Here is a 12,976-nt window from a genome sequence, read left to right as displayed (position 1 = left end):
TGATATACCATTAATTATGCAGTGCAGTTTCCAAGCCTGTACTCCATATTTGCAGGGAGGAGTTTGATGATATAGTAACTTACAGGTGCGCAGTGTCTTATGGATAACAAGTCCTTTCACGTACATTTATTTGGAGGTAGGTGCCAGAAATCCCAGTTAAATTTGAATTTCAGATAGATGAACAATAAATATTTTTTGTATAAATATATCACAGGTATTACATGGGATGTACACTAAAGATTATTTGTTGTTTCTTTAAAATTTTAATATAGCTGATTTTTGTGTATTTTTATTTGTTAATGTTTTGTTTTGTTTTTATTTTTGAGACAGAGTCTCGCTCTGTCGCCTAGGCTGTAGTACAGTGGCATGATCTCGGCTCACTGCAAGATCTGCCTTCTGGATTCAAGCGATTCTCCTGCCTTAGCCTCCCAACCAGCTAGGATTACAGATGTGCACCACCATGCCTGGCTAATTTTTGCGTTTTCAGTAGATACTGGGTTTCTTCATGTTGGCCAGGCCATTCTCAAACTCCTGACCTCAAGTGATCCGCTTGCCTCGGCCTTCCAAAGTGCTGGGATTACAGGCATGAGCTACCGCACTTGGCCTATTTGGTAAATTGGACAATCCTCCTTGGTGGACCCTGTCCCGTGAATCTTGTATAATAGAGGAATAAACTGGGAAGCACAGAGAGGTTAACCCTCTTGTCTGAAATTTCAAAGGAGGAAAGGGGTAAAGCCAGATTTCCAAGTTGGTCTTCTGACTGCTCCCCTTAAACACTGCTTCCTCTGTAAGCAGTGTCAGGTTTTCTGAGCCAGTCATAGGAACTGATCCCTGCGGGAATGCCTGTTTCTATGGAAATAAAAATGTTTAAGTGGTGAATACAAATTCTTAGTCGTTTCCCTAGTGTCGTGGTTATCATGCTTGCTGTACAAATTCCTAACTTTTATCTGCATTCTATACCATTTTTATCAATAGAATGTGTATTTCCAACCATAGTAAAATTATTTACATACAAGACTCACAATATGCTTATTGGTAACATCATCTAACATTAAAGGAGACTTTTTAGGAGTCTTAATTACGTTTATAATTTAGCTCAAAGGAATGTATGAATTGATATTCAGCAAAATACCAACCAGAACTACTGAAAGAAAAGTCCTCTTGTTCTATCTTAGACCACTGTGAAAACTCCAGAAGATACAACATCACTACATTGGTCATATGTAAACGTCTCTGCTTTCTGGCTCAATGAGACCCAAGGGACTGGGTGTTAGGAACATAGAATCTTCATTGGAAATTCTAGATCGTCTTGGTTTATTTAATTCTGCATGAACATCCCTTTAAAGTTGTTGCACAGAAAAAGTTCTTCACAAAGGACAGAGTCAGGCATGTTGTGGGTGATAAAGTGTACAGGTGCTTTAAATGATGGAATAGTTGTCATCATGGTATCTGAAAGAGCCTTGAATTACACACAAAAGGCCCTGAGATATGGCACTGGGCCAATCACTTACCCTCTCAGAGTTGATTTGTTCATTTGTAAAATGGGAGTAATAACCGTGTACTGGATCATTGTGTGAATTAAATTAAACCAAGCATTTGAAAGCCCTGCCCCAGGAATTGGTATATATAGGAGTTTACAGGGAATCCTGACTGCTCCCTCCTTAAAACAGCTCCCTGATCCTCCAAGGCAATGAAGAGAGAATCTGGCAGGGGTGTCTGGCCTCACAGCCCCAGCTCTCATTCCCTAACTTACTATCTGCTCCATGCTGGTTCTGTCTTTCATATCTTGGTAGAAGTCTAGCCACTGCACAGCTAAGATTAAAACGGACATTTAACAAGACTTTGCTACAGTCTGGAGATGACCAAGAGTATTTGGCAAAGAGGAGTGTAGACAGAGCTCCTTGATAAAGCTGTTCTCAGGGGCCACAGACTGTGCCCCATCTTCATGGGTCCTCATTATAAAGTCTGGGAATTCCCAAGACCACCCTGACTTCTGACATCAGATCCAAGTACGAGGATCATCAAGACTACCCTCAGGATCAACATTTTGCTACAAGGACTCACTGAACTCATTGAATCGGCATTCTCATGGTTACAGTTTAGGCGGGGACTCAGTCATATGGACATGATTGACTCCCAGCATGTAGACATGATTGACCTTTAGCCTTTCTCCTTCCAGAGGTGGAGGCGATACCATATGGCCCAAAACCCCCATCATAAATCACTTGGTTACACTATCCAGTGTAGCCCTGGGCCTCCAGGTGAACAAAAGCACTCCTATTGGGCAGGACAGTCCAAGGACTTCAAGATCACCACCCAGGAGCTGAGGGCAAAGGCCACCCCTTTCTTTGATAAGGTTAATTCTTCACTACACACCCATTTATGCTGCTGCCTCCCTGCGTAACCCTGTGCCTTTCCCTCCAGCTGTAGGCTTGGTTAGACTCTTCACATCCCAGATACAAGAGAGTGTGCCTGAGAGACGAAAATATTCCTGTTTCCTGTCCCACATGATGGATATCTGACAGACCCTCTCCCTTTAGGAGAGGCTGCTTCCTCCTCCACAACAGTGTGTGCTTACTCAGTGATCCCCATAGGGCACCAACATCACAACTTGAGCTTCACATCACTCTAAGAGATGCATGCACAGTGGCAAGGGTATCATTTCCTTAACATTCTCAAATACTTCCCTGGAATGTTCATTGCTAGTCGTTACTTTACTCTCTACTTTTAACCTAAGTCTGTAACATTCGTATTGTATTGTATTGTATTGTATTGTATTGTATTGTATTGTATTGTATTGTATTGTATTTCAAAAGATTAGTGACGAGGTTTTGCCGTATTGCCCAGGCTGGTCTCGAGCTCCTGAGCTATAGTGACGAGGTTTTGCCGTATTGCCCAGGCTAGTCTCAAACTCCTGAGCTCAAGGAATCCACCCACCCTGGCCTCCCAAAGTCCTGGGATTACAGGCATGAGCCACCACACCTGGCCTGTAATAGTCTTTTAAAAGACAATTGAAAAAGGCTTGGAGTGCTTAAGCAAAGACTGAAGCAGAGGGTAGTATAATGCACTGAGTGTTAGAGTAATTGACACACTTCATTTGTATGCTGCTTCAGAGTTTACAAAGCCTTTCCATATGCTCTGTTTCACTTAATGATGACAAAAACCCTGGAAGGCAGGAAGGCAAATTTTGTTTTCCCCATTTTAGAGATGAGAAAATTGACACTTAGAGAGTGGAACATCTTGCCCAAAATCATATGGCCAATAAGTGATGATATGTAATTCCTTTGTCTCCTAATCTATAGTTTTTTCCTCTTTGTCACAGCTCCAGTAGAATACTTGATTCCCATGCAGTATTAACAATGCAATTTTGCATGTATACACCAGATAGTATAAAATGGGCTAGGTAATATCCTCTTATTTTGTTTTTAATAGTGTGAATTTGTGATTAAATGCTTGTATTTTATACAACATGCTTATGACCTGATTGATTTCTGTAAGGGGTTGCACGTTCTGTCTTGCCTACATGCTCAATTTTTTCCAGCATGAGCAGGAATGCTCCTATTTCCCTCCCCATACCCACGAAATAAAGGCTGGCCATTTTCCAATGAGAAAGTGGTTTTTTTGTTTGTATCTAGGCTCATACACAATTATGTCCCCATACCTGGAAAAGTCAGATTGTTAAAATAAAAGCTGAATAAAGAAGGGCAAGAGCTAGTATCACCTGTAAAGTGTTAGTCAACAGTGTTTGAAGCTTCCAGTCTCCAGAAAACATGCTTATAGTGAAGACAATAATATAGCCGAACCGAATAATGATTATTGGGAAAACGATTTGAAAACCATCAGAGCCTTCCTTGAAAGAGCTGCACATAGGTGTGAAATGTCACCTCTGGTCTTGGCTGTGTCTTTTCACTGTGCAACCTTGAATCAGTATACTGATTTATCTCTGGGCCTCAGTTTCTATCCTGTTTTGACTAGCTTTTCCTGAATCACTGTAAATGACTGGGTGAATGACCAAATGTGTGTGTGTTTAATTCTAAGCACTGGGGACATCTGGGACAACCGATCCGGTGTAAAGACTTGAAAAGCAGCAGGCTGGTTGTTTGCTGCAGTGGGAGATCCTCTTCCAGGACCTTGGAATATTGGATGGGGTTTTTCTTCCTTTAAATTCTCACTGGGTGTTTTATTCTTCCTTTATTACAGGTGCTTTTGGACTTGACAGAAGCTATATGGGAAAATCCTTAAAAGGTATGGTGTAAATTTGAAGAAGAAATCAGAAGCACAATTAAATTTTTTTAACCTCAAAGACTGAAATATTTTTTAAACAAGCTAGAGTGACAAGAGAAAATGTAGAATTTTTAGTGTGGTCAGTTACTACAGCAAACACACAAACGTGTGACTGACATCAAGAAACTGACCAGAGGTGGACCTTGGTAGAGCTTAAGTCTTTGGGGAACAAAAGATTCAGTTTGCTGAGGAAACACTCATATGAAAGAAATATGGCTTATGGGGAGACAGAAACATATAAGGGGAAATAGCAGAGACAATAAGAAAAGATCCACATGGTTACATGTTGACCAAGGTCTGCTTTTTAGGATGGGTGTGAGTGATTAGGTGCCCAGTACAGAGTTTTACCAGGAGTCCTCCCAGCACAAATGCCTTCTTGTCATGATAACCCAGCACTCTTGGTGCCCCTGGGGCCATCAACAGCTGGTTTCTTGATTGAACTTCAGTAAATCTTCTATTAATAAAATAGAATGTAATTGATTATATTTGAATGTGATCATAAAAATGAAATCAGATAATGATATTGATGTTATTGATGTCCGTACTCATCTTGGAGAGGAACTAAAGCTGCTTTACGAATGGGTCATTTTATAGCAAATTCTCTCCAAAACAAGTGGAAAAGTTGTAGTATTATTTTCAGCGTGTAGAATTATGGAAACCTAGCTGTAAAGAAAAAAAGTAAATTATTACCAAGAAATGATGTTGCCAGTGACACAGCATTAGCTTTCTCTTCCCATTTCTCTTCGCAGACCTGGGAAAGAATTCTGAATATAATTCAAGTAACTGCTCCCTAAGCAGTTCTGAGAACCCATATGCCACTATTAAAGACCCACCTGTACTTATCCCTAAAAGCTCAGAGTGTGGTTATGTGGAGATGAAATCGCCAGCACGAAGAGATTCCCCATATGCAGAGATCAACAACTCAACTTCAGCCAACAAGAATGTCTATGAAGTTGGTAAGATCTCTTAACCATAGAAAGAACCGAGTGCATAAGTTTTTAAAAACAATTTTAAAGTCTTTATGAATTTAATAGTTGCAGGTCATAGAAATCTTTTTGAAAATAATGGTCCGTATTTTATTTTATTTTGTATTTTTTTGAGATGGGGTCTCTCTCTGTCACCCAGGTGGTGTGCAGTGGCACAATCTTGGCTCACTGCAACCTCCACCTACTGGGCTCAAGCCAACCTCCCACTTCAGCCTCCCAAGTAGCTGGGACCACAGGCAAACACGACCAGGCCCAGCTAATTTTTTGTATTTTGGGTAGAGACGGGATTTTGTCACCATATTTTATTAATAGATGCGACCTGTGTTTTTAGTGATCATATTAATTGGTGCCAAATGAATTTTCCAGGGACAATATCTTTTAGAAAAATTTAAGGTAAATTTTCTTTATTTTTCACCTAATCATCCATCTTTTGTTTTGTAACCATAGTGAATATTTTGGCACATATGTGGATAGCATATGTATCCTATTAGCTAATATATCTAGTTAGCCAAAACAAATGGTTCAAGTGGATTAAACAGGTGATTCCATTTCCTGGTTCATTGTATTAATATAATGCATTTAGCAAGATTGAAACATTTTACTTTTAAACTTGTCCAGTATAGTTGTAACATTCTCTGACGTGAATGTGATACAAATTAATATGAATTCAATTTAAAATTGAGGTTATTTTGATTGTCTTTTGCAAATACCACTTGGGAAATGATAAAACATACCACCACTACCGTTGGCTAAACAATAGGGCTATATATTTTCATTTTTTTTCTCTCTATTTTTGTATCTCTGTGAGTATTTGTGATTTTAACTTTAAAATATTCTCTACTACTTGTAAATGAAGTGCCTACTTTACTACTAGTATTTTATTTTATGCCAGGTATGTCCCCAGGAAAAAATACACAAAATAATTTCTTTTTAAAGTATTAAGACAGCTTTTTAAAGTGGAAGTCAAAGTGAACTAAATTTATTTTTGGAAAGTCACTAGCAATTCTCCTTTAAACTGTCCCACAAACCCACCACAGTAGGATGGAAACTCAACTGAGAGCCTGAGTCTTCAGTCCCAAAGTTGTGAACTTGTTGAGTGTTTTCATGAACCGAATTAACGTTTGAGAACCTCAGTCTTCTCACCTGTGGAATAAGGGGCTTGGCCTACATTATCCCCAAGGGGTTTTTCAGACCATGATTCATATCCAGGATTCTGTATATTCCCTTAATGTCTTCATCCTGATTATGTCGTCATCCTTTTGTTCTGAACACCATTTGTGTTTGCCAGTTGATCCAACTATACAGAGTTGCCACCTGTATGTGATGATTTTTAAAATCATGTTTTTAAAACCAGTATTTCCTTATATTTTTTTAAAAGTCCCATTGGTATGTTTGAAATTTGCAAGAAATGCCATATTCTTTTTAAAAATGTTTCCATTGCTGATAAATTAATGTGTCCTTGGTTATCACAGAACCTACAGTGAGTGTTGTCCAAGGAGTATTCAGCAATAGTGGGCATCTCACCCAGGATCCATATGACCTCCCAAAGAATAGTCACATCCCTTGTCATTATGACCTGCTGCCAGTCCGAGACAGTTCATCTTCTCCCAAGCAAGAGGACAGTGGCGGTAGCAGCAGCAGCAGCAGTGAATGACACCAAAGGACTGCTTGGTAGCCACTGGAAACCTTTCCAGAACTGCTGTTTGGTTCTTCTCCATCCTCAATTTTGCCACTTTCATGTGAATGTTAATCAACTCGGTAGGCAATTGTTGGACATGAACCAGAAAGCTGAAAGCTGAGGCTGCAATTGTTGGATATGAACTGGAAAGCTCAAAGCTGAGGCTGACACTGACTATAGGTGCTTTTTGTTCAGGTGGATTTGAAGGAGTTAGAGATGTGATTTGCCATTGCTGTTAGTTTTTGAACTATAACCGTGAAGCATGACTTATTGTAAGATGTTTGCTGGAAGCATGAACTTGCAGAACTCCCTCGGAGACGCAGGTTGCAGTGGACATTGGCATTGTTGCTTGAACAATTAAACTTTGAATATTTTCTTTCTCATTTGCATTATACAGCTGTACCTAGGATTGTACAGTTTACCATAAAATTTACTTCATGAAAGTGGGAATCACTGAACATGTAGAAGAAAAGGTACATATTGTTAAGTCCTTATTCTTAACTTTATTCAACTGGACTCAGAATTGTAGGGATAATATGAATGCAGGAGGAAACATTCTGTCAGGTGGTATAACTGGATAGACTTTGAATATACTCTAAAAGTGGACAGAAAATTTAAATATGAAAATCTTAGGTTTTGTTTAGAATGAGAAAACATACAATTAGAATTATTTTAGAAATAGTAGGAAGTATTGCAGAAGTCAATACACAAATATGCCAGGCAGAGGTGGTTTTCTCTCTGACCCTCAACCAGCTTCAGATCTATGACATTATTCTGATCACTGGCTCCATCATACATATTCACCACTTGAGATTCATAACATATCAATAGTTATTTCATAAATATAGAAATGAAATAATTTTATTTTTGACAGACTGGATGGAATGAGTGTGTAATGATTGATAAAGATTGTAAATTTTAAGTGCAAAATGATGCCTACGTTTTGTAAACCATTAGTAATACGTGCTGTAATATAGAATTAGCGGAACATTTTGATTAATCTTTCCCTAGAAGTGACTGAAATATTTTTGTGCATACATATTTGAGAAAGGGCACTTTCCTTTTATTAATTGTCAATTTAGAGAAACTATGCTTAAGCTGGTCTTTTGCATTGCTAATGTGACATGTACCCCACTTTTCATTAATTTGTATTTCCATTTTTAAGTTGCATATTCTATGTTTTGTAGTGTTTGGATTGTTAATGAAAAATTATTATATTATATGTTCATTGTTCCTTGTATTATTGCCGCTTATCTTTTGCTTGATAAAAATGCATTGTTCTTTTTTCTTTTGGAGGCGCAAGATGAAAATATATAATTTGAATTGATTAAAATTGGCCATTACTAAAATAGGTAACCACAGGTGATTGACTTATGATTGAAAGAGAGATGCTTTTCAATATTCCAAAATAGAGTTCCTTTTGATCTGTTGGTTCTGAGCCTTGGTTAAACCAGGGAGAAGGGGAGCAGAAAGGAAATGTTACTGCATGAGTACCACAGACTCATCTTACAAAAAACTCTCATTATGGTGATCATAGAATTGACCATCCAAACTGGGACACTCTTGAGAGTAAATGGAGGGCATTGTTAATAATTATCTTGTAATGAGCTTAAATCTGGACTGTTCCAGGCAAACCAGACTTATCTTGCAATATGAGAATGCTGACATGATGCAAGAAAGCCAGTTTCCCTTCCATTGATCTGTTTGACCAAGCAAAGGGGCTGAAAAACTGAATAAGAAAGCAACTTTATAAGAGAAACAGTGGTCTTCAATCTTTTAAAAGACATGAAATCCTACATGGCATTCTGTCTCAGTGAGTCAGTTAACAAATATGTATGTGCATCCCTTCTGCTAGTAGTGCACGTAAGTCATTGTCCCTGCTGGTTATGGAGTTGGAATATCCAGTTATTTCATGTCACACATCGGCACATATGATGGTAGTTTGATCAGATGGATAATACAACAGACTCACTGCATTGATGGCTGCTCATTTTGAGGAACTCCAAAGTCAATTCGAGGAAATAAGGAGTGACCTGGAACACACCTTAGAAACAATTGATTTATTCCAATAGTTAGCCACCGGCTGGCTCCCAACTCTAGGTGATAGGCATCTAATTGAGACACGTGTGAGTCAGGAGCCATCAGGGGTCCTTATTGGTAAGAAAAAATTAGACATTTTCCCCCTTTTAAAGATCATCTCTTCTGAGCTCCATGGTAAATTTGAATTTCGCCATTATTCTCTAGAGATAGGTCAAAAAAACAACTGTTTCTTTTCTCATTCCACTGTTAATAAATTAAAAGCTTGCTGTACAAAGGCAACAGCAACTTAAAATCTGGGCAATAGATGTGGACTCCAAAGGGCCACTGCTATCCCTTCCTGTGTGCTCTTTTTGACAAGTAAATCACTCCAGTTAGCTGATGTCCTGAAATGACGTTTGTGTTCTGAATTGAGGCAATTCTTTTTTTTTTTTTTTGAGATGGAGTCTTGCTCAGTCGCCCAGGCTGGAGTGCAGTGGCACGATCTCTGCTCACTGCAAGCTCCGCCTCCCGGGTTCACGCCATTCTCCTGCCTCAGCCTCCCGAGTAGCTGGGACTACAGGCGCCCACCACTACGCCCAGCTATTTTTTTTTTTTTTTTATTTTTAGTAGAGACGGGGTTTCACCTTGTTAGCCGGGATGGTCTTGATCTCCTGACCTCATGATCCGCCCATCTCGGCCTCCCAAAGTGCTGGGATTACAGGCGTGAGCCACCGCGCCCGGCCGAGGCAATTCTTATTAGCGCTTACTCAGGACTTTTCAAACATCAGGACACATGTAGCAATTTGGATGTTGTAAAACTACGTGTTACATTTCGTGTTACATTTGGAGAGGTCTGGTTGAGAAGGCAAAATGTTCTAAATATTTTGATATCAATTTGGGTAAAGGAAAACTTTTGTTAGAATGAGAATTAAAGAGAAAACAAAAGAACTTTGGCAAAATTTTCCCTCTGAAATTACAAACTTTAGTAACTTTTCCAGATGTATCGAATTTAATTTTACAGTGATGTCACTCTTCATACCAAGTGAATCTATTCTCATGACCTTTGAACCCATGTTAATTTTGGACCCTATAACTAATTTCCTTTCTAAATCCCATGGTGGTCAAAGCAGTAAAGGAGTTTAGAGATACTTAGCCAATGCCAGTCATATAGTATTGTTAGCCAAACTATTATTCCTTCCTTAGAAGTTGATGTATCAGAAAATTTATAAATTATTTGTGTTTATATATAAGTACATCAGAACTTGCCCAAATGATAACTCATGTTTGCTTTAATAAGGAGAATATGTTATTTGAGGTTAATTATATGATAATAAGGAACATTTTATAATTATTTACAGTGTTTGACATTAATCGCTGTCCTATGATATAGTAGTAATGTTAATAGAGAGTTTAATATGTTTAGCATTATCTTTATGGAATTTATATTCACCAATTTCAGGAAAACCAGCCATAGAACTTTATAATAGGACAGCTGTAACCTGACTGAACCAAATCCACCAGCATAATGACTGTGTGTTGTGAGAAATGCAAAAACTTTATGAAAGTGTGGTCATCTTGACCCCCACAGAACCACAGTAGCCATCAATTATTGAGATTTTTAAATGGTAAATATTGCAAAAGTTAAACAAGGGTATCATGATATCATTTATAATAAATGTCAATATTGGTAGTCCACTTTATGCTTAAACAAAATCATACAAAATTAAGTTTTAAGGTTATATTTTTTAAAATAATGAATTTTCTATCTCTGGGCAACATGTCTTTATTATTCAGGCTGAATGTTTAAGAGAGATTTTGGTCTTCAAGGCTTCACGTCATGAAAGTGTACATGCATATGCAAGTGTGAATCACATGGTATGGATGGTTGCTTGTTTATTAACTAAAGATGTACAGCAAACTGCCCTTTTAGAGTCCTGTTAATATTGATGTCCTAACACTGGGTCTGCTAGTTCAGTATTTAGTCTAGGCTTCATTTTGATATGACTGAATTGCAATCTATATTTTTAAAAAGAAAAAATCAAAATGCATTAGGATTTACGTGGTTGTGGCAAACAAACAAACAATGCTTTCGGTGTTGAAATATCTCTATTTTCCAAAGATGATAAACTTTCATCATTATTAGTCTACATTGTCATTTATATCACCAAATGAGTTTATAGATTAATGCAATAAACTTTCTAATAAAAAACTCTAGTGTTTCTTTCTATATCCGATTCTACTGTTGATTAATGAGAGAAAAAACCTTGTGTTCCTATGGAAAAAATAATATATTTTTTTCATATGTGGCCCCATAACACTTACAGACACAATTAAAAAGCAATATATACCATTTTATTATATTTCATTGCATGTGTATAGGCTGTCCTTTCAGACTACTTGTTCTTGACAGACAGAGGCAACATTTTATTCATATTTGGATCCCTGGAACTCAGGTTAGTGGCTGAGAGTCAAGTCTTCTGTAACTAGCTTTAGGTTATAGTATGTGGATTTGCTTTCTAAATCTCATGCTTTCATTTATGATTAAAACATCTTTGAAACATTTGTATTATAGCACTGCAGAGTAGGGATCAAACATGAATAAAACATTGTTTCTTCTTTCAATAGCTGCTTCTTTACTGGGGCTCTGAATGCCAAGCACAGTTGGGGATGCAGAGACGTGTAAGGCATGAGCTGTTTTCGAGTCCTTTATTATTTAGTTAGGGAAATAAAGCATCTGGCTAGCTGTGTGACTGTGGTTCTGTGGGTTAAGTTAGCCTCTTAAGGCCTTGGTTTCTATATTGCAATACATTGGAAGTAAGAGTACAATAAATTTCATAGGGTTTGTGAGAATTTAATAACTTTATACATACAAAACACTTCAGTGCCTGGCATACACTAGGCACCTAGTAAATGTTAGCTAACATTACTATTATGAAAAATTAGCTAATAATATGAGCCAGTTTACAATAACCAGATGAATGATGAGGCTAATAGATCAGAAGTGAGTATTTAATGAATATTATAGAAGCTATACATTTGAATGACCATATCCTGATCTATTTTTATACTAGCACAAAATTCCATACATACTTTATTTCTAGAGATGTAATTTAGGAAAGCAATAATATGTTTATATTTTCGAGTAACATTTTATCTAATTGGAATTAGGAATGCTTTTAAAACATTTGGATGTGAGTTTCTGAGGAAAATGGTGACCTGGGAACATTCTAGAGAATACAACCATCCAGAAAAAGTCAAGGGCTGGTTTTGGCAACCAGAAGGGGTTCTGCATACAGGGAGGCATCAAGACCTTGAAAGAAGGTGCCAGTTGGTGCTAAAGATGTAAATGAGAGTTAACGCGAGGTGGAGAGGGTGCATGATGAGAGTCAGCTGTCTTAGGTGGATACACAAAGAGGAAGGGAGAAATGTTTCTGCTGTTTGCATCATGCAACAATGAAAGAGGCACACTGTTCCTCGGGTGATGGCACTTAGGAGAGGCAGTTTCCACATTGGACTGAGGTCAACCTGTCTCTACTTGGACTTGTGAACTGACATCAACACTTACATCAACAAAGGGGATAAGGCTGGGTGTGGTGGCTCATGTCTGTAATTCCAGCTCTTTGGGAGGCTGAGGCAGGAGGACTGTTTGAGCCCAGGAGTTTGACATCAGCCTGGGCAATATGCCAAAACCCAGTATCTACAAAAAATACAAAAAATTATCTGGGCCTGGTGATACACACCTGTAGTCCCAGCTACTTGGTAGGCTGAGATACAAGGATTGCTTGAGCCCAAAGGTTTAAGGCTGCAATGAACCATGATTGCACTGCTGCACTCCAGCCTAAGCCACAGAGTGAGACTTTGTCTCAGAACAAGAAATAAACAACAAAGGGACTACGCTAATCACCAGCTAGTCACTAAAGGAAAAATGCCTACCCCAACTGTCAAATCAGAGGCAATGCAAACCTGCACCCTCTCAGTATAAATAGACAAAGAAAGATCACAACCCACT

The 12,976-nt window shown here is 38.2% G+C and overlaps 1 protein-coding gene and 1 long non-coding RNA gene across 2 annotated transcripts in view; both read left to right on the top strand.

Annotated features, from left to right (window-relative positions):
- MEGF10 (multiple EGF-like-domains 10) overlaps window positions 1-8,276 on the top strand; it is a 169,036-nt gene extending 160,760 nt beyond the window's left edge. Inside the window, exons 24-27 of the mRNA XM_011981200.1 lie at window positions 4,201-4,245; window positions 5,034-5,240; window positions 6,743-7,070; window positions 7,112-8,276. Coding sequence (XP_011836590.1) covers window positions 4,201-4,245; window positions 5,034-5,240; window positions 6,743-6,924 — 434 coding nt within the window. The 3' untranslated portion in view covers window positions 6,925-7,070; window positions 7,112-8,276. The remainder of the gene's footprint in view (window positions 1-4,200; window positions 4,246-5,033; window positions 5,241-6,742; window positions 7,071-7,111) is intronic.
- Window positions 8,277-9,158: 882 nt separating this feature from the next.
- LOC105540529 lies at window positions 9,159-11,176 on the top strand. Its single transcript, XR_001006202.1, has 2 exons — window positions 9,159-9,387; window positions 9,696-11,176. It is a non-coding gene; the product is annotated as an uncharacterized LOC105540529 (long non-coding RNA).
- Window positions 11,177-12,976: the final 1,800 nt, after the last annotated feature.

The sequence above is a fragment of the Mandrillus leucophaeus genome, unplaced genomic scaffold, assembly GCF_000951045.1.
Source record: "Mandrillus leucophaeus isolate KB7577 unplaced genomic scaffold, Mleu.le_1.0 Scaffold221, whole genome shotgun sequence".
In the NCBI taxonomy this organism is placed as follows: domain Eukaryota; kingdom Metazoa; phylum Chordata; class Mammalia; order Primates; family Cercopithecidae; genus Mandrillus; species Mandrillus leucophaeus.
Note: the sequence above shows the minus strand (reverse complement) of the source record. Positions and strands in the feature narration are given on the sequence as shown.